The following is a 21,268-nucleotide window of genomic DNA, read 5'->3' as shown; positions in this document are numbered from 1 at the left end:
GCAGCTGGAATCAGGAACACAGCCTTCCCTCAGTACAGCCGGATGGAGCTGACCCACCCCATCACCTGCCCAGGCTTCCTCTCGCAACAGAAGAAGTGGCCAGCTCCTCCTTGGGAAGACTCTGAGAGGAAGGCACCTGGAAGGTTTACAGAAGTTTCTAGAAGCTCCACCCTCTGTCTGTTCATACCTCGTTGTCAGAGACCACAGCCCAAGGGAGAAACTCACTGGCTTGCACGGGCTCCCAAAAAAGGCAGTGACCTTCCCGGCCCCGCGGCCCCCACCTGCCTGAGGGGTTCTCACCAGAACTGTCATAGCCGTCGACGGAGAAGTGGTCCGGCCGCCGCTCTTCTGGGGGGTCGCACGTGATATGGGGGACTGTGAGCATCTTCTCTCCAGGAGTCACCCCATTGTCTTTGTCCAGCTTGAACTTTTTTTTCTTTACCTAAAAAAAACAAGACAACAGATTAGCGGTTCCTGGACATCGTCTGCCAGGCCCTACGCTGGCCCCAGAGTGCCCGCGCAGCCGCCCCGAGCCCGGCCCCCGCCACATACACCCAGACAGGGACCTGAGGCCTAGGGCCAGCTCCAGTGTCTTCACACAGAGACAGGGCGGGGCTGCTGGGGGTCACATGGGGGGCTGGGCCCAGGTGCTGCCCTGTGAGCTCACGGCCTTGCTAACAGGACAGCAGGAAGCAGATAAACGTACAAGATGGTGCCAGTGGAGGTGGTAACAGGGGCTGTGACCAGTAGGGGTGAATGCATATCGGGGGAACAGGCTGGGGGCCAGCAGGGCATGAAGAGGGCGCCTGAAGTGAGGGAGCAGGCTGTGTGGAAATCTGGGGGAACATTCCAGCACAGGGAACGGTAGGCACGGAGGCTCCACCGGCAGCTGGAAACTGGGAAGGCCAGGTCTCTCCACAGAGGGGGTGGGCACGGGCCAGGAAGGGGAACCATGCCAGCGTCAGCCCCAACCCCTTATGACCCCAGCCATGTCACAAGACTTCTGCCCAGCGCCTGCCAAACTCCACTGCCCTGTGACCTCCAGACCCCCTTCGCTGCACCCCTGCATCACCTCCCTCCCCTGCTGCTCCCCTCCCACCACCCACTGCGCGCGGCCCCCTGCCCACTGCTCACCACCCACTGCGCCCCGCGTGGAAAGCCCAACCCTGAGGCCCTCTGAAGAGCCTTCTTTCCAGCCCGTCCTGCTCACAGAGCTCCATCTCTGGAGCTCTCATGCCCTGGCCCTGGAATGACCGGTCCTACATACCCCCAAGTCGGGGGACATTGGGATGGCAGGAACCTAGCATCGGGTGTATGGCCCGGTGTCCCGAACGATGCTGACTCCCTGACACAGGCTGTACCAAGCCAAATGCATGGTGAGATCCCAGCCTTGTGCTGCGGCCCCCACGGCCTCCCCACCTGCTAGCAAAAAGGCCCTGCCCTGGTGGCAGGTGGGCTACTCACCACCACAGACTTCTTGGGTTTGGGGCTGGGTGACAGCAGAGTGTGGCTCCGGGGGGGCTTCCGGATGTAGATCTTCCAGGTGGAGGAGTCGGGGTTCTCGGCAGCATAGCACCTCCATGCGGTCTGAGGTCAGGCAGGGGGAGAGGCTGTCACCTGCTGAGCCACCCAGCGGGGGCCCTTATAGAAGCTACAGCTCCCCCTCCCTGTTCCCCAGGCCTGGCCCCTCCCCTCTGGGTGGCAGGGTCTAGGACCTCAGAGTCACAGGCTTGACATGGTCCCAGCTCCCAGACCCTCTGCCCAGGCAGCCTGGCTTGGTCCCTTGCTGCGCCAGGCAGCTCACCGCCTCATGGGCTAATTGTTACCCACAGCTGGGACACCACAGAGGTCTTTACCAGCCCTGAGCCAGCCTTGAGCCAAAGGCGAGACTTGCAAAGGTGGGCAGGTCGCACATCATCCCCAGGTGCCAGGGTACACAGCGTGCATAGGAGACCAATGCAGAAATGGGCAACCAGTGGCCACACAGTGAGGAAGGGCTGAGAAAGAGGGGTCGCCCAGGACCTGCAGGTGCTGAGCAGGGGGCAGGGAGAGGCAGGATCCCTAGGGCTGGCAGGAGGTGAGGTCTCTCCCAGAGGCCTATGCCACCTTGCAGTTGGGGGAGCCTCTGATGGCACATGGGTGCAGCTCTGAAGCCAGCATTTCAGAGAGACCCCATGGCAGCACCACACGGGAAGGGTGGGAGGAGGGGACACTATCGGCAGGGGACCCGGCGGGGGAGCAGTTGTGCAGCGTCCAGATGGGCAGGAGGGGCTCCCAGGGCCTTGTATGAGGACATGTCCTGGTGGCCTTGTCATCACTGGCCACATGAGCCTGAGAAAGGGCCGAGTGGAGAATGTTCCCCCACACTGATGGGCTCCTGGGTGACAGCCCCAGGTAGACACAGCAGATGGCGAGGGGCACCTGCAGCCCTCACTCCCATCTAGCACCCAGGGACAGGCAGGTGAGGGCACAAGCCCAGCCTTCCAAGGCCCGAGTGTTACACACACAGGCTGAGCACTCCACGTGGTCCCCCAACCCTGGCAAACCCCACGGCCCCTGCCCTGCTCCTGTGCACACCTGCCACCTGGGGCCCCTACTCCAGTCCTCCCACAGTGTGTGCAGCTTCCGAGGGAACCCCTTTCACAGGACCTGTGGTTCCCAGGGAGTGGGACCAGGAATCCAATGTGGTCCCCTGCCAGGCGTGGGCGGCCAGCATGCTCATGCTGGGACCAAGGCGGGTTTACGGGCCTGATTTACGGTCTCCTAGGAAGGAGAAACTGTGAAGCCATAAAACCAGGCTAAGAGTGGGAGCACACAGCCCCCCCGATGGCTGAGCCAGGAGTGCAGGAGGACTGCGACTGGCCCCTGACAGCCTGGGCCTTGCCTGGGGCAGCGAGCTCAGGAGGACTGCAGGGGGGACGCCAGCCAGCGGGGGCTGCCCAGGTCCTGGGCCTTCCTGGGGGACATCAGGCCCAGTGTGCCCAGAGGAACTGACACTGTGCTCCCAGCCACTGCACTGGGCGGAGGCCCTATCCCCAGCAGGCACTTGTCATTCAACCCGGCAACGCCCACCCTCTGGGCACCTCAGTGGCTGTTCCTCAGGGCAGCCCTGGCCCTGCAGTGGCCAACAAGAGAGACCCACAGGGACGCAATTCTCAAGTGACTCCTGTGCCAAGTCCTTGCCTATGTTAACAGAGCAGTCCCATTCTCTGGTGGGTCCTGGAGAGCCTGGAGTGACAGAGCCAGAGCCCAGCATCCCAGAGCTTGGTACTGCCTGCCTCCCCACCCGCCTCCAGAACCTTCCTGCCCCTGTTGCTCCAGGGCTCTGCCTTTCCCAGCCCACTGGCCTTGTGAGCCCAGAGGGAGGCCCATGCCATCCATCGCCAGTCCTCACCTCCAGGCACCAGGGCCTCCCGAGCCCTGAGGGATGCCAGGCCCTCCAGAAGGCACCAACTGCACAGCTGGGTCCTACCTCCCTTGGGGACAATCACCTGGCCACCCCACTCCCAGACTCAGCCCTCAGGTTGTTGTGCAGTGGGAGGGAGAATGGGAGCACAAGGGAGCCTCAGAGCCAACCACGTCCACTCCTGGCATGGTCACGGCCGTGCCTCCTCTCCAGCCCACAGGGCATGGCCCTTGATGGGAGCAGCTTTGGAGGAAGACAGGCTCCAATGCCCCGTGCTCACCCCATCACCACAGCAGCCAAGGCTTCCACAAGCAGAGTACGCCCCACAGGCCAGCCAGGCTGATGCGGGGGCCAATGATGGTTCTGACAGGTGGCCGTGAGGGCTGGATGCAACAATAACAGTGACCAAAATGACAGTGACCAGGGCCTTGCAGGCACCGCACCTGAATGAGTGAGGCTGCCGCCGGGATCTGCCGGTTGAAGTGCTTCTGCCTCTGCTTCTGCTGCACCTTCAGGGCAAACCCCGAGCCAAGAATCCCCTGGGAAGGAATGGACAGGAGGCTCCCGTCCACACAGGCCACTGCCAGCTGGGTGCAGCCTCAGGACGTGGTTACCGGTCACCGTTGTGGGAAGGCCAGGTATGGTCAGTGCTGGAAGCCCCCCCAAGTCCCACCTCGGGCCCAGCCTGCCTGTCCTGGGCCAGCATGGGGGGCAGAACTTATACCCCAGGTCTTATCCAGCAAGGGGCCCAGTCCCATGGGGCAGGGCTGCAGCCGCTCTAACCCATTCCCAGGGACCATTCTGGGGGCCAGGTGGGCTGGTCCATCTGTATGTGCCCAGGAAGGGGTCATACTGGGCACTGGGATTGGGGTCGCAAGTGAGAAGGCAGTCCTCAGCTGAGGAGGACCCTGCTGCTGCCTCGCCCAAGGACGGTTGATGGGATGCAAAGGACCCACCCTGAAGCTAGGGAACTCCCTGTCTACAGAGGAGATCACGTGGTGCACATGCATATGTGACGCGCACACACACACAATAGATATGCACACTAACACACACACACTGACACACAAACACACACTAACCCACACACTAGCACACACAAAAACACACTAACACACAAACACTAACACACAGTAACCCACACTAACACACACCAACACACACTAACCCACACACAAACACACACAAACACTAACACACACAAATACACACTAACACACAAACTAACACACACTAACACAAACACATACTAACACACACTAACACACAAACACACACACTAACCCACATACTAACACACACTAACACACACTTACACACACAAACACAAACTCTAACGCACACTAACACACACACTAACACAGAAATACAAACACTAACACAAACCCACACACTAATACACAAACACACTAACATACACTAAAACATACACTAACCCACACTAACACACAAACACTAACACACACTAACACAAGCACATACTAACACACACTAACACATGTCTACATGTCATGTGCACACACATATACAGCACATAGATGTATAGGATACATGCCTGTGACACACAGATACATAAATACACATATGCAAACATACTGATATACATGTATAATGCATACATGTGCACACAACACAGCACACATACTAAATACAACATATGCACATACAATATGTATACACAGTATGCACGCACATATACAGTACATACACACCCATGTGATACATATACACATACCCATAGTATACAGGTAACATAAAATTATACACACACAACACAAACACATATTATGCACATACGCACATAACACACACCCACACACCCACATACGGGCATTGTGAACTAGACACATCACCTTACAATCTGTGGTTTCTGGAAAGGACATGGAACAAAACCCCCCCAGCCACAGCGTGGAAGTGCCCTCTCCAGGCACAAGATTCTGCCTCCATGGGGCGTGGTAGCAGCATTGCCCACCCACCCAGGGCTGAGTGAGCAGGCCTGCCCCACGCTGCGCCCATGCGCAGCCACTCCAGGCTGCCTCCCACACTGCCTGCAAGGACCCCAGTGGGGACTGCAAATGGGAAGTCTGCATCCAGGGCCCCAGGGAGGGCAGGTGGGGCTCTGGAGTATAGCACCTTCTAGAAGGGAAGCACCCTCTTGGTTCTGAACGTAAGTGGGTCTGCTCACAGGGAGGGGCGTGCAGCCACCCCAGGACCCCAGCTGTCCAAGGAGCCGGGGAAAACGCACCCATGGGGCACCTACCGCTGGGAGCGCAAAGAAGGAGATGGCAAAGACAGAGAAGCAGGAGGCGATGGTCTTCCCGACCCACGTCTGGGGCACCTTGTCCCCATAGCCGATGGTGGTGACTGTGACCTGCAGGGAGAGGGACAGTGGTCAGCCACGGATGGGACTGGAGCCTCGCGAGGGCCAACTGCCTAACCCAAACCCACCACTCTGATGAGCGGAGAGGCCGGCAAGAGACCCTGACCACCAGGACGACCCCGTGTGACTCGGCGAAAGCACCAGGAACAGAGCCGCGGGATGGCGCGTGTCTCCCAGGCTCTCGGCGTCACACACAAGGTATGTCCCACCAGCACATGCAAGGAGCCCAGCACCCACGAAGGGCCAGGCCTGCTGGCTGGGAACGTGGGCCTGGGAGCTCGCCCCACACTGGCTGCCTCATCTGCCTGCCTGTCCCCAGGAGGCTGGGCCCCTGGGCCACCGACGTTGCTGTGCGCCGGCCCCCAGGAGACCGGGAGCTCCCACTGAGGCTGGTCGTCAACAAAGAGCAGGGGCTGGGATGACGCGCTGCTTCCTGACGCCACTCCAGGGCACCAGATGTTTTATTTTCCTCTTTTCTGAGAGTACAAGATGCAGCTCAAGCCTTCTTCTTGGTGGGAGAGCCATCCGTCCAGGACGTGTGGTGGGACAATAGAAGGCTCCCCCCACCCTTTCCCCCGCGCTGGCATCTGAGGTTTGCTTCCTGGGGCTTCCAGTCTGAGCCTGGAAATGTCATTCTGCAGGACGTAGGAGCCTACCCTGGCTGGGCCTGGTCTGTGCAGGCTGCCTGCTGGGTTCTTCAGGAGCTGGCGCTGAGCCCAACAAGGAGACCCAGAGTGGCCCTGAGGCACAGCTCACCCTGTGGACACACAGGCTCATGCCTGGGCTCATCTGGACAGCAGGCATGGTGGCCCAGACCATGGCTGTGGCTGCAGGAGATCTTTGCAGCCCTGCTCTGGGCACCACACTCAGGACAGCCCAGCATTTACCGGCTTGGGGCTTCTGGTCAAGGTCAAGTGACGGCCACCGCTTGCAGGCCCAGGAATGCCCCAGCTGGGAACCACATGGAGACCCCCACTGGATTCCCAGCCCTATGGGCCCAGTGCTGATGGCAGGAAGGCCTGAGGCCTGTTTAACACACTCTGATGGAAGGCAAGAACAAACCCCGGCCCACCTGAGCCCCCACGAGACCAGGGTCCCTGGGCCACCCTGTGGTTTCCACCAGCCACTGAGGAGGAGGGAGGGTGGGGAGAAGCCCCATGGCCACCCCCGGGCAGGGGTGCACAGGCGCACACGCGGACAGAGAGGCAGGTGCACACGGCTCACGCGACTGCCCAGAACTGCCACAGCAGGAGGCTCGGAGGCTTAGGTAGCAGAAGCGGCCACATTGCGGGAAACCAGGCTGTACCGATGAGCACGTTAACGAACAGTGACGAACGCCAGCCACCGCCGCCAGGCCACAAGGCGGGACAGGCCTCTGCTGAGCCCTGGCCACCACCCAGGCCCCTGCCCCACTAGTGCCCTGACCGCACGTTCGCTTATGGTCAGGATGCTTCCGCAGAGGCTGCTCGCAGGCTGCCTCCCACAACTGCACACGGAGCTCTCCCTGCAGCGCCACTGTCCTTAAGAGACACACACGTGCCCCCATGCCCCTGCCACACACACAATGAGCACAGGAAGCTGTTTACTGCCAGGCCCTTTCAGTGGACCACCCGGCTCTGTGTATGTGGACGCGCACTCACGAGCGTGCCCCATGCAGAGATGGGATGCTCCACATGTGCACGTGTCTGTGCCTGTGCACACATACACACGGAAACACACGATGACCCGGTTAGCACACGCACGTGTGTCACAAAGATGACAAGGTCATGTAAAAAGGGAGCTGGTCCCCATGTCCGAGCCTGACACTCTCAGGGCACATTCAGGTGCAGACACCTTGAACATGCAGCGCGGGCACACGGAGCGCAGCCGGGTCCCTGCAGGGTGAAGCCAGGCCATGGGTGAGGCTGACAGTGGCTGGCAGAGAGGGGGGCCCTGGGGGAACCGGAGCCCCTCGTCTGCACGGTGTCCTCCCCAGAGGGCCTGCACCCACATGCACAGGCTGGGCTGCCGCTACCTTCCCCAGAGGGCCCAGGTGCACTGGGGTGGGGAGTTGCAGAGGCAGACACAGGGCTGCAAAGTGGGCAGGGCATCGGAGACCCTGTGCCCGTCCTGCCCTGGGGAGTGACTCCCACCTGGCGAGCTCTCAGCCCAAAGGGGTTCAGCCCGGGGTCCCAGCACATCCACTGTTTACCAAGTCTACAGCAAGTCCAAGAAAGCACACACAGGTGGCCCAGAAACGGGCCTAGAAGGGGCTGGGCAGGGCAGGGACCCTGGCCTATCCTGGCCTTGAGCTCTGAGGGCCCCTGCAGCCTGGAGCAAGAGGGCTCCAGAGTCTGTCTAATCCAGATTTTTTGGGGGGGACACTCACCCCTTCAGTATGAACATGCTGATTCCTACTTGTTCATCCAGCAACCTCCTATTCATCCCTCAGACCTGTGCCTGGGCTCGCGCAGCCCCTGCCAATGCCCTGAGGCAGTGCTCACCCCTCCACTCCGGGCTCTGCCTCCGCTCTGCAGAAGGGCCCCTCTCAGCACCGTCTGCCTGGCTGGCACGTGCAGCCCCAGACTTGAGGAGCAGCCCAGTGCAGGCCCAAGTCCCACCCCGCCTGGACATCCTCCCAGCACTGGGTCCGGGAGGACAAGGTCAGGCTGAAGAAAGCCGGGGTGGTGGGGTGTTGGCAGACCAGTGCCCAAGGTGGGGGTCAGGTACGAGAAGCAGGGTTGAAGGGCTGCGTCCAGGACAGGGCTGTCTGTGTTCCCCAGGCAAATGTGCGCTGATGATCTGCTGGGGCTGGGCTCAGGGACGGCAGCACTCTCTATGGTTGGGGGGCACTAACGGGCACTCCTGCTCCCACCCAAGCATAAGCAGTGAGACGTTGCTCTTCACAGACAGGCCCGGGACAGGCGTGGGGATCCCCGTCCTCTGGGGAGCCAGGCTTTCTGGAGATTTGCAAAAATGCATATTTTTCTTTCGATAATATTTGTTTTGGAAAATATAGAAATTTTTCATAACGTTATTTATGAAAATGTAATTGGTCTATTATTTTAATAAATTAATATGGAATTGTTTTTACATGTCTCCACTGTATTAAATACTGATGGCACAATGCCCACGAACCAGGCTTCTCTGTCAGGGGCACCAAGGGGCCCTGAGACCAAGAGGCCTGGGCACGGCTGCCTCCCGAGGCAGCTGGGGACAAACCCAAGATAGGCTGAGAGGCAGGAATTGGCCTGAGGGGGGCTGGGCGGCAAGCAGTTCGGGGAGGCCAGTGGGGAGCTCCCGCCTTGCGTGCCAAGCGTAAGGGGCGCCGGCAAACCCAGGCATCAAGATAAATGGCACGGGCTGGCGTAGTAAACGTTGTTCTAATAACAATATTAAATTATTTTAATATATTTTAAAATCATTGCTTTTTAAATGAAAATACCATATTTTCATTATTTAAAAATCTAATACAGAAACTGCATGATGAAGGTGGAATGGAGTGGGGCTGGCCTGGAAGTCAGAGTGGAGTTGGGGTCAGGTGAGCAGGTGAGGTGGCCACCTGCTCGGGTAAGGACACCCGAGACCACCTTCCAAACCTGCCCCCAAACAGACGAGAGCTGCTGAGGGTGGGGGCGTCACCTCCTGGGGCTGAGCTGGGTGCACGTGGGCTCCTGCTGGCTGGCTGGGTGGTCAGTAGAAGGTAGGGGTGCCCCGAGCGGGAGAGAAAGGCCAGCCCCAGAAGTGCCCCTGGGTGTCTGCCCACCGTGGAGAGCACACATACAGCAGGACGCAGCTCCAGGACCCCACCCTTCGCCTGGTCTGCCCGTCTGCCCAGCCCCAGCCCCAGACCCTCATCCTCAAGTTAACAAGGAAACGGCCCCTCCCTGCAGACCTGTTTGTTTTTCCTGCATTCAGACACAGGCAGCTCAGGAATGGGCTGTTTTATGGTCACCATGCTGGGAATTAGTCCCTGATGGCCCACCACCTGGAATGCAGATCCACATGTCTGTCTCCTGGGCCGCGGCTCCTTGCCAGGGCGCCAGCCACATGAGGCACACAAAGTCACGCCCATGGCAGGAACTGTGGGGGCGAGCGGGGAACGCACACCCCACTGGTCAGTGTGTTTCCCCCGCCCTCCTGCTGGCCTGTGCCTTCACTCCCGTGTGAAGGGGCGGGAGGCATGGGGAGCCTTCTAGTCCCCCCACGTTCCTCCCTGAGAAACACTGGGATTCTATTCCCTCCTTTCAGAAGTAGCCTCCTCAAGGCTGGCCTCGAGGGGAGGACAGAGGCCAGCCCAGAAACCTGAGCTCCAGCCGCATGCCAAGCCCTGGCTCCCAGAGCTCACTGGCCCCGGCTGGAAACGTGGTAGTCATTTGCCCAGAAGGAAGGGGTGGTCCTGGCTGGAGATGTGGTGGTCGTCTGTCCAGAGGAAGGGGTGGTCAAGAGCGGGAGGAGGGGGTAGCCCAGAGGTGTCACACCCCAGCTGGCACTCTCAGGTCAAGATCATCTACGGAGGAAGAAACTGAGGCTAGGCAGTCACTGTGCTGAGGGCTCCCCATTAGAAAGTAGCCAGGCAGACAGCTGGACCAAGGCCTGCAGGACCCACGCTCCCCACTGTGGCCCTCTCGAAGGCAGAGATGGGCTAAGAGGCTGCTTCAGCCATTGCAGGCCCAGACCTTGCCCAGCCTCGAGAGCCCAGCCTGCCCGTGAGGAGGCACCTAAGGATGGAGTCAGGAGAGCGCAGCACCCGAGCTCAGCCCCACAGCTCCAAGGAGGGCGGCAGGGGCTCTGGGACATCCCATGCGGCCACAGCCATTCCCAGGTCACTGTGCTGGGGCCCCAGCCATGAGGAGGCCCCTGGCTCTTCATGGAGGCTCTGGGCCAAGGGCGCCCTCCCAGGCCTGCTCCCCTCTCCAGGGCTTGGAAGGAAGCCCATGCAGGATCTCGCAGAGCTGGGCCCTCGGCCTCAGTGCCCCCAGTAGGCTGAGCACACAGAGGACCAGGCAGGTGTCCCCTCTCGTGGCACGATGCCTGTCTCAGTGGTTCCAGGGGATGTGGGACAATGCCCTATGAGTGAGGGCCTCGGGCCCCACCTGGCACCCTCACCTTGCCTGGCAGTCCTGCGGCTGCCCTGCTGGCAAGGCTGGGCTGGCACCGTGGCTCTGAGTGTGGGGGGCAGTTCTCACCCTGTCCGTCTGGCCTCAGGCAAAGCCCCAGCATGTTCTGTACCTCAGTTTCCCCCTCTCGGGAAGGTGCATGATCACAACACACTTCTCACGGGCTGCCTGCTGGGTGAGGGCTTGGCACGTGGCCAGCCTGTCACTCACTCCTGGAATTTATAAAGTGCTTTGGTGCCCCTTGCAGACTTAGAGACCCAGTCTAGAGCCTGTCTAGAGCCTTCTGGGCCTCTGCTAGCTGGTGGGCTCCCCCCATGCAAGGCTCAAAGACATGCACTCCTCAGGACAGGGCAGGACAGGGCCCCACTGACCTGGGTGACACTACAGAGGGCAGGGCCAACGAAGGTGGAGGAGAGGGGCCTGGGGGGGGTGGCCTGGGAAAGGGGGAGCCGTGGACAGAGGGAGGCCCCTGGGTGGGGGGCAGGACTGTCTCTGGGACAGAGAAGGGTGGGGCCAGCGGTCCTGGGGCTCCAACAGGCCAGGCACTCACATTCCAAGGGGATGCCCAGCCCTGTGGGGCTGCCCTGGAGACTCCGGCCCGTCTCTCAGGAAGAGCCATAAAGGGGCTGACGCCACCAGGTGGGGGTGGGGGAACAAGCCGGCAGGCTGGCAAACTCTCAGGGTAAAAGCAAAAGCAGACACACACCCCAAAATAAACCTGCTTCCTTTCAGCAGGAGAAAGTAAATAAACGAGCACCAATTCACAAGGGCCAGGCCTCCCCATCACATGGAGTCCTCTCCTCACTCACGAAGCCCGGAGCCCCACACACGGGCTGGTGGTGAAACCGTCAACACCCCCATGGCACCCAGGCCCCAGGCCGCGTCTTCCCCGAGGTACAGCCAGGCTCAGCGCCCTGCCGGAAGGTGGCCCAGGTGACTGTGTCTTGAGGTCTCAGCTCAGCTGTCACTTCCTCAGGGAGGCCTCCCTGCTCCTGGGCCGAAACAGTCCTGCAGGGACACCCCGGCGGTGCTTCCCACGGCCACCTGTGAACCACCGCAGGCCAGCCCCAGCTCACACCATGCTTCTCGCTCCTGACTGTGACAGAGAGAGCAAGACAGGGCTGCCCGAACCCCTGCCGGTGCCTGGCACACAGCAGGACCGCAAACCACACGCCTCAACAGTGAGTCCACAAATGGAGACCCAGCCTCACCAGGAGGCCCTTTCGGTCCAGGGAAAGTCTCCGCAGCAGAGGGATCAGTTGCAGCCTCTGAGATTACAGTCCTCAGCAGCCCTTGCAGCGGGCCCCGCATTGGCCCTGGGAGACGGACTGCTGTGTCCCACGTGCAGATGGAGAAACTGAGGCACACAGCAGGTGCGTACTCTGCCTCTGTCCCCAGGCCCACTCAGTAGGGCAGCGGAACTCGTTCCCCTTTGCACGGAACTCCAGGGGGAGGAAGAACGCTGACCCAGGGGCTCGGTGGGTGGCCAGGTCCTGCTGCCCCTCGGCCCACGGCGCCTCGGCTTCCCCAGCTCTTCCTGACACCACCCCTACCGCTGGGCAGTGGCAACAGGGCTTGCCTGTGACTGCCTGGGAGGCCCTGCCCTCACGCACACCCCTGCACCAGCCCCCAGCCCCTTCTGGCCTTGCCCCGCCAGGGTGCAGCGTTGCCAGGGAGGCGGGAATTTCTGGAGGCTCCAGGTGAGGAGAGAGTGAACAGCAGGCAGTCAGACTCGACTTCAAAAGGCGGCTGAAATGTAGGAATGGGGTTCCAGCTTCTTTACTTTCAATTCTAAATTTAGGTGCAGAGGGGCAAACACAGCCCGGCAGCCTCCTGTTTGTAGAGACCCCCGGGCGCTGAACAGAGAAGCCCGTGTTTGCAAAAACTGCTTCTCCCTCCACTCAAACTTTAACACAAACAAACGCATTTTGTTCCAAGGGCAAAGAAAAGTCTTAAATTCTCCCCAAACGCCTTGGCAGCCAGGGCAGGCGCCACACTCAGGGGATCCGAGAATTCTCACATCCAAGTTGCGTATCCCCACCCCGGCGAAGGGGACAGGAGGGGACACTCAACCACTGAGCCGGCGCCTTCGCTGGACAGCTGTGGAAACTGGTGGCCGGCAAGGGGAGGGACCTTCCCAGGAAGTCCACCTGGGCCACCCACTGTCCTAGGCTGGACTGCATCCCCCCTAATTCATATTCACCTGGACCCACAGAATGCGATATTTGGAAATAGGCTCTTTGAAGATTCAATCAAGATGAGCTCCTCCTGGATCACCTGGGTGGACCCTAAAGCCAACAGCAAGTGTCCTCACGAGAGACAGGGCCTGACACAGAGGAAAGAGGCGGCCGCACACCGGGCACGCCTGGAGTCTCCAGCCATGGGGAGAGGAGAGGAAATTTCTCCCTGAGCTTTCGGAGGGGCAGGCCCTGTGCACACCTCGCTTTGGGCTCTGGCCTCTAGAGCCCGTGAGTTTCTGTTGCTCTGGGCCCAGCAGTTCGCGGACTTTGTTGTGGCAGCTCCAGCACCCTCTCAGGGTGTGTCTGAGGGGTGAGGAGTCCACACAGTCCAGGCAAGGTCTGGGGCAGATGCAGCATGATGATCAGAATGGCCTGGCCTCCAGGAAGCCACCTCCCACCCAGTAAGGGCCTGTGGCAGCCCCGACGGACGGACAGACATGGAGCAGGCCTGGCTGCCCGGCCGGCGAGGGCGTACTTCACTCCCCGGTGGGGTGAAGGAAGCAGGACAAAGGAGCTGAAAGAAAACAACTGCTCAGGGCGCAGTTGCAAATTGGCAAAACTGGCTTAAAAGCCCCCATCTGGGCTGCTGCCCCTTCTTGCGTTTCTCAAGTTCTGTTTGTCCGAGAAATGCCAGGAACACAGCCCATAACTCAGGCCTCAGGGGCCGCTCCCCCCGGACAGCTGCAGGGCAGCTGAATGGGAGCTGTTTGCCCCACAGCCCTGGGTGGCGGGGGGCCCAGGGCGACCAGGGGCGCGGGGCCCGGTGGGAACAATGGCCAGGCCAGGGCACGCGATGGCCGAGGCTCGGGCTGCAGCTGACGGTGTGGGCCGGGGCACTGATGCCAAGCCGGGCACAAAGGGGCCGTGTTCCCGGCCAGCGGGCGGATGTTTGCACAGGTGTGGGAGTGGGAGTGCCGCTCTGCCACAGGCTGGGGGGCTGGGGAGTAGCGTCCGCTGCCCACAGCTCCAGTGGGCGGCCGGGAAGGCAGGCAGGGCAGCAGCAAAGGCTGGGCACTGCTTATCAGCCGTGCCGGGGCCAGTACCCACTGGCTTTTGCTGCACCGCCAGCTCCTCACTGCCCACCTTGCCACCAGCCTCCCGGGAACTCTCCTGGCTCTGGGCCGTCCATCCCCCGAGCACGCCCTACCCATCCACACTCACTGCAGGCAGGCTCCCGCCGGGGGGCTGGGCCCTGCTGCCCAAACCTGCTCAGGCCTGCCACACTGGGGCCTTCGGGGACACAGGCCCCCAGGAAGGCGGGAAGAGGCCAAAAGTGGGGCCTGCCCCAACCCAGGAGCTGTGTCAGCATGCCCCTGCCATCCCTGAGCATTGCGGCACTTTGGAAGCTTCCAGAAAACCTGCTGACTTGGCCTACGTCAGGAGCCACTGCTGAGTGTCTGGCCTCATGGGGGAAGTGGCGGTGGGGGGGGGAGGGAGGAGGCACAGCAATCGCAGGGACACGTGCCTGCCTGGGGAGCCACCGGGAGGCTTCTCACCCCACCCAGATATGCTCTGATGGTGGTGGGGGGTCCCGAGAGCCAGCAAGTCCGGTCCTTTCTGGAAGGAGGACTCGGGGCAGACGGACTGGGTCCTGGCACCACCACGTGTTTCCCACAGCTGCCTTGCCCGCCCCCACCTCCCGCCCCCGTGCGGCCCCCAGGCCTTGGCTCCCACCCTGTGTGGGCTTCGACGGCCTCCTCCCTAGCCCCCAGCCCCTGTTGCTACCACGATCCCATCTAACCTGTTATCGGACTGAGTGAGCCCGGAGGTCAGTAGACAAGGGCAGACGCGGGGGCAGGCTTGTGGCGGCAGAGTAGGGGGCACCCCGTCACCTCGGCACTTGGGCTTCTCGGTCCCCACCCAGGGCCACTCCCCAAGGTGTGATGGTGCCACCCTGGGCCTTAGTGGCCTGTGGACGGCCCACCCGGCCCTGCAGCTGTGGGGGGAGATGGGATGGAGTCATTCCCTCCCTGCACTCTGGCCTCCAGCCAGCTACTCCCCTCGGGGTACCCACGTGTTCCCCCTAGAAGCAGCCCTTGAGCTCCACGCACATATAAACGCCGGCTTTCACTGGAGGATTTGAAGGCAGCCACCAGCTCCCAAAGGGACACTGGCAAGCTAGGCCTGCCCCTAAAAATGCCTCAGCCAGCGTCCTCTGAGCCATAAGAAACTGCTGCTGGGCCCACAGGCCAGTGACTCGGGACTTGGGGAGCCTGCAGCTCAGAGGGCGCGCCCTGATTCCTGCAGCTGCATCCTCATCGGAACATCTCCCTCTCCCACGTGCAAGCCTGAGTCCCTCAAGGAAGCCCCCACAGACATGGCCCAAGACACCCTGCCCCACCCCTCCCGCACAGCCTCTCCGAGCTTTGGGTGGCTCGGTGTTCCAGTGCGGGATCTGCCTGCTGCACACCCGCTTCCCCAAGGCTCCTGGGCTGCTCTAGGTGGCTGGAACCCACCTTCACAGCCAGGGGCAGCCTCTGGGCCCACAGGCCGGGTCCCTGCTTCCCTAGGCCCAGCTGCACCTATGTCGCCACTGCCCAGGCCCGGCTCCAGAACTTGCAGGCCCAGCATCCACTGGAAACACGGGGGCTCTCTGATCTCTGCTGGGGTCTCTTGAGCCATCATGGTCTTTCCTGTTTGCTGTCTCATGTCTGGCTCCTTGGGGACAGGGGCACTTACAGGGCCTGTGTGGACCCTCAGAGACACGCGAGGTATGCATCTGATGCCGCTCTCCTTGGGCCCTGCCAGGGTGAGGGCCACGGTGGAGGCAGGGAATGGGGCAACCTAGGACGATGGTGGGAGGCAGAGCCATGGGGGAGCCGAAACCGCTAAGCCCCCAACACATGCTCCAGTGACCCCTCCGATTTCCCTCTCAAATCTCAAGCTCAAAGATGAGACCGTTCACAACTTCAAGATGGTGATGCCAAAGGACTCAACACTGAGCGTGGGGACCCGTGCCAGCGGCTCCAAGCACAGGTTTGTGGACAGAGGCCTGTGAGCGTGCAGGTGAGAAGCCCCTGCCAAGGCCCGAAGTCTCGAGACACCAGTGCCCTGATGTCCCGCCCACTCCTCAGCCTGAGCTGCCCCTGTCCCCATGCCTGGAAGTTTCCGACTTACCACCCCCCACCACAGCGCGTCTGCGTAGCTGCCGAACTCCACGCGGCCTGACTCGTTCACCGCGTCCTTCTCAGCCAGGTACACAAAGTACGAGGAGAAGATGAGGCCCAGGAAGCCGATGTACAGGGTGGTTATCAGCTCCTAGGCCAGAAAACACACAGTGTCGGGCTCCAGGAACCGCAGGCTGGGAGCCTCCTGGGCAGACGCCTAAGGCAGCGAGTCCCAGCGATCACTGGGCGTCCTATGCCGCTCCAGCGCGGTTCACATGCACAGGGCCGGCTTCAATATAGCCCACTCCTCACAACTCCGGTAAGTGGCGGGTGGGGGTTACCCCCAGAATGAGGCTCAGCCCTGGGGTCGCCCTAGGCCCACCGTCTGGGCCGGCGCGGGCTCCACTGATTGCCCAGCTCTCTTTCCTGCCACGTGACAGAACCAAGAATGGACCAGGACCCAGGAGATCCTCAGGGAGAGGAAGGGTCCCCTCACCCCACAGAGCCAGGGGCCAGTGCAGCCTGAACCCATCTGAGTGCAGCCCTCGGGAGGGAGTCTGGCGGCCCCGCCTTGACCGGGTCCTTGATTTGCCTGGGTTTTTCATTTCTGACTTTCTGTCTTCATTTGCCCCCAGCTCAGAGGAAGGTGAGCACACCATCAGCCTGGCAGGCCAGGATCACCGGCACCAGGCTGGGGTGGAGCATCCAGGCTGGGCTCAAGCTTGGGCTTGCTCTGAGATCCTGGGCCCCGTTCAGGTACCCTTGCGCCCGGGCACCCACCGGCCCCCGGGGCCTCAGCGCATCTCAAGCTGTCCTAGTGTGGGCTGCTCTGCTCCCTCCGTCCTGCCCCCAACCTGGGCCCCGCACCCCTAACCCGGGCCACCCACCTGGCGGTGGATGAAGACCACGGAGCCCAGGAGCCTCCAGGTGCCTCCCTGGCGGTCGACGTGTAGCATCCTCAGGATCTGCAGGAAGCGGATGCCCCTGCGAAGGAGATGGTGTGGGGCTGAGGGAGCCAGGCTGGGCTCAGCTGTTCACGCCGGGCCTAGGGCTGGCCGATGGCATGGTTGTCCCTGCCCCTGCCCCTCCCAGGTGTCCACTCTGGGTGGGGAGGCTGGGTATATGTCCGTCCCGACAGGGGCCTGGGAATCTCCCTCTCAGGCGCAGCCCCCCAGAGCCTGCTCTGAATCTGCCCACACAGGGCTGAGCTGGGGGTCGGCCAGGTACCTCCAGATTCCCTCAGTCCCCAGACTGCCTTCTGGGGGGGCTCCTCGGGTCACCCCAGTTTGCAGATGGGCAGGCTGTGTGCCCAGATGGTCAGGTTACCACCCAAGTCCTGGAAGTTCAGAGGCGCTGGTGCTGGGCCAGAGCCTAGGGCTGCCTGAGGCATCTTGGGTTGAGCCGTGCCCTCCACACTTGCCTGCACCCACCCTGCTCCACCCATCCCAGCACATGGCTCAGCGCCCCCGGGGGCAGTGGGCACCAAGGCACCTTGCATCTGAGCAAGGTGGATGGGGCGTGAGACCACCCACGGCTCAGGAGGGGTGCTCGGGGTGGGGCGGCATGGCAGGGAGAGCTTGTGGCACAGACGCACCTGATGGCCGACGTGGCAAACACCTGCCCCTTGGAGCCCACGCAGAGGACCACCATGGAGGCCACGACCACGATGAGGTCTGTGGAGTGCAGGAGAGGGGGAGCTTGTCGTGATCGCCACAGCCAGGGCCCCGGCGAAGAGCATACGCCCTGCTCTCGTCTGGGGATGGGGCTTGCTGGTCAGACGGGTCACGCCCTGATGACCGGGGACATGGAGACACCTCGGATAGGGAGGCAGGCAGCATCTAAACGGAGAGACCCAACCTCTGTGCTGGCCATGTGGAGCCCCCGGCCTAGGCTGGGCCCTGTGCTGAGCCCTGCAAGTGGCCAGAAAGGGCAGGGCCTCAGGCCTGGACCATGGTTCTCAGGCCGCCGAGGGTGACTGGCCCACCATGAAGCTATGCTGGGCTGTGAGGCTCATGGGAATCTGTGAGAGACCAATCCCCTACCCCCAACACCGTGATCAGCGTCTGAGTGCAGAGGCTGCTGAGGGCTGCCAGTGCTCCTGTGCTGGGTCCTGGGCAGTCACCCCCTGCTGGCCTTGGGGTTCCCCAGTCCTTAGGGGACTCCATCTGGTAGGGGTCATGAGGTGGGGGTCCTTCCTGGTCTGGAAACCTGGGCGTGACCTCCACAGGGCAGGCATGACTCACCGATGATGGAAATGGGCTTCCGGGCAAAGCGCAGCCGCCCCCAGAGGCCCACGTACTTGCTGCGGCAGCCGGCGGACCAGAGGCGGACCACGTACTCCGTCCCGAAGAACACCACCAGCACGATCTCCTGCAGGGACAGAGTGGGACGCTCACTGCAGGCAGGCTCGGCCTTGAGTGGCTTCAGACCCTGCAACCTGTTTGAACCCAGCCATGCTGGAGCCTCCGCTGAAGGACACCCTGAGAACAGCAGGCCCGGGTCCTGGCCTGCTGGGGATGGTGATGCCTGCGCACAGAGGCCCTGGAAGGCTGAGCAGCTTCAGCTCATGTCCACAGGCAGTGGAGCCCAGGTGAGGCTGCAGCTCTCAGGCCAGGCCCACCCAGGCCAGAGGAGGCCCCACACCAGGAACCCCAGCCTTGGCCAGAGGGGGCCCCACACCAGGAACCCCAGCTTGGGCCAGAGGGCGTCCCACGCCAGGAACCCCAGCTTGGGTCAGAGGGGGTCCCACGCCAGGAACCCCAGCCTGGGTCAGAGGGGGTCCCACGCCAGGAACCCCGGGTGCCCTCCGTGATAAGCACTTTCCCACCAGATCCAGCCCCGGAAAGCCTCACAGCTGGCCTTTGAGCCTGGTGTACCTGGGGTAGGGGCAGCCTCTGGATCACTTTGCCCTTACAGGGAGTCACCTGGCCCCTCCACACCCCAACACCTCCTCAACTCCACCGACACCAGAGGGCGGAGGTTCCTGGAGGAGTGGGAAGAAGACCCTCGGAGCTGGATCCCACCCCCTAGGCACAGAAGTGGAAAGCTGGGCCTCAGTTTCCTCAGCTGTAAAGTGTGGATGCAGCAGGGCCAGGCTCAGTGGGCTTGGTGGGGACTTATTGCCAAAATGCAGCTTTCATGTGAAGTGCAGCCCATTGTGACACTTAAAGTGCAGCGGCCACCTGCAGGCTGGAGCCCAGCGCCCAGGCAGCCGGGGTGTACAGGAGGCCCTTGGGGAAGGTGTGTGGGGCTGGAAGATGAAACCAGCCCCCACGTGTGAGAGGCGCTAGCCACACAAAGCCACAAAGCCACAGGCATACGGCGTCTCAGGCCCACTTCCGGAGGACTCCTGCCTGTCCTCCCTCAGAAGCCAGGCCCTGGAGGGGACTTCTGCTCCCACTGGGTGACAGTGGCTGGCCTTGCTCCCATGCCACGCCCCCACCAGGGAGTCCACTATGAGCGGTCAGCTGGACACTGCCATCGCTGGCTCCCAAATGTTATTAATTAGGATGGAATGATACTTACACCATCCGGCATGTGTTTGGGACAAGCCCAATGGATAAGGGGTGACACGCTGGGAGCTTAGTTGCTTTCCTTTTGCAAAAATGTTTTTGGCTCATGACGTCAAATCCTTCAGGGGTGTGGGGGTGTGTGCGGACAGGTGCATACTGGAGATGGCAGGGGCGTAAGGTAAAGAAAGGGTGTGGGCCAGGTGTGGGGGCTCACGCCTGTAATCCCAGCACTCTGGGAGGCCGAGGCAGGCAGATCACGAGGTCAGGAGTTCGAGACCAGCCTGATCAACATGGTGAAACCCTGTCTCCACTAAAAATACAAAAATTAGCCTGGCATGGTGGCGCACGCCCTGTAATCCCAGCTACTCAGGAGGCTGAGGCAGGAGAATCGCTTGAACTCGAGAGGCAGAGCTTGCAGTGAGCCGAGATCACACCATTGTACTCCAGCCTGGGTGACAGAGCGAGACTCCATCTCAAAAAACAAAAAACAAAAAACAAAAACAAAAGGTGTGGACACCTGCAGGCTCTGTGGCCTCATGGGGGGGGTGTGGGTCCCACCTCTGTCCTCAGCTCCTGGGGACCAGGGCTCTAGGCTGAGGTCCGGCTGAGCTCCTTAGACAAGAGGCTACCTTGGTCTTACCCACCCCCATTTCCCAGGCCCCAGAACAGGACCTGCTCCAGTCAGTGCTCAACATGGACATGCTGAATGAACGAATGAAGGAACAGATAAATGACTATTCCAATGAGCCGGCCTAGGGCTCTCTGGTAGCAGGAGCTCTGTCTCGTCGGTCTTTGCTTCTGAGAAACTGCCCGTTAGGGAGACCGGGCCTGGACACCGTAACACCCGCCTTTGTTTGGTCATCGTGAAAAAGGCCACGGAAACACAGAGCTCCAAGTCCCCGGAGCTGAGACAGGGTGCCCATGACGGCACAGAGGCCGGCTCACCCGACTATTGGTGGCCTTGATGGGGAGGCATAGCGGCTCCCAGCCCAGCTCTGCTGACCCATCCACCACCCAGCAGACTGGCCCTTAGCAGGGTTTTTCTTGTTTTGATGCACTTTATTTATTTATTTATTTATTTATTTATTTATTTATGAGACAGAGTCTCGCTCTGTCACCCAGGCTGGAGTGCAGTGGCATGATCTCGGCTCACTGCAACCTCTGCCTCCCAGGTTCAAGCAATTCTCCTGCCTCAGCCTCCTGAGTAGCTGGGACTACAGGCGCATGCCACCACGCCTGGCTAATTTATTTATTTATTTTTTTAGTAGAGATGGGGTTTTGCCATGTTGGCCAGGCTGGTCTGGAACTCCTGACCTTAGGTGATCTGCCTGCTTCGGCCTCCCAAAGTGCTGGGATTATAAGCGTGAGCCACCGCGCCTGACCTTGTTTTGATGCACTTTTAAGATTACTTAAATACCTTCTCCAGGCATGTCCTAGGCAGGTCTGAAATGATAGGTGTGTCTTATGTTATACCTTGAAATAGATAAGTAACTATTAGGGATTGCTGTGGATAGCTGCGTGTCT

General features: G+C 61.1%; 1 protein-coding gene and 1 long non-coding RNA gene across 3 annotated transcripts in view; one reads left to right on the top strand and one right to left on the bottom strand.

Annotated features, from left to right (window-relative positions):
- The window catches only part of KCNQ1 (potassium voltage-gated channel subfamily Q member 1), a 404,800-nt gene that overhangs the window by 260,971 nt on the left and 122,561 nt on the right, over positions 1 to 21,268 (bottom strand). Inside the window, exons 3-10 of one of the 2 annotated variants that reach the window (XM_008969085.5) lie at positions 18,476 to 18,602; positions 17,827 to 17,905; positions 17,120 to 17,216; positions 16,243 to 16,383; positions 5,667 to 5,777; positions 3,850 to 3,945; positions 1,465 to 1,587; positions 301 to 442 (exon numbers count right to left, since the gene is read on the bottom strand). In XM_008969085.5, coding sequence (XP_008967333.1) covers positions 301 to 442; positions 1,465 to 1,587; positions 3,850 to 3,945; positions 5,667 to 5,777; positions 16,243 to 16,383; positions 17,120 to 17,216; positions 17,827 to 17,905; positions 18,476 to 18,602 — 916 coding nt within the window. The remainder of the gene's footprint in view (positions 1 to 300; positions 443 to 1,464; positions 1,588 to 3,849; positions 3,946 to 5,666; positions 5,778 to 16,242; positions 16,384 to 17,119; positions 17,217 to 17,826; positions 17,906 to 18,475; positions 18,603 to 21,268) is intronic. The other variant, XM_034931950.3, reaches the window with a different exon arrangement.
- On the top strand, positions 3,905 to 8,854 carry LOC117974833 (uncharacterized). Its single transcript, XR_004664967.3, has 2 exons — positions 3,905 to 4,044; positions 5,594 to 8,854. It is a non-coding gene; the product is annotated as an uncharacterized LOC117974833 (long non-coding RNA).

The sequence above is a fragment of the Pan paniscus genome, chromosome 9 (genome assembly GCF_029289425.2).
Source record: "Pan paniscus chromosome 9, NHGRI_mPanPan1-v2.0_pri, whole genome shotgun sequence".
Classification (NCBI taxonomy): Eukaryota; Metazoa; Chordata; class Mammalia; order Primates; family Hominidae; genus Pan; species Pan paniscus.
Note: the sequence above shows the minus strand (reverse complement) of the source record. Positions and strands in the feature narration are given on the sequence as shown.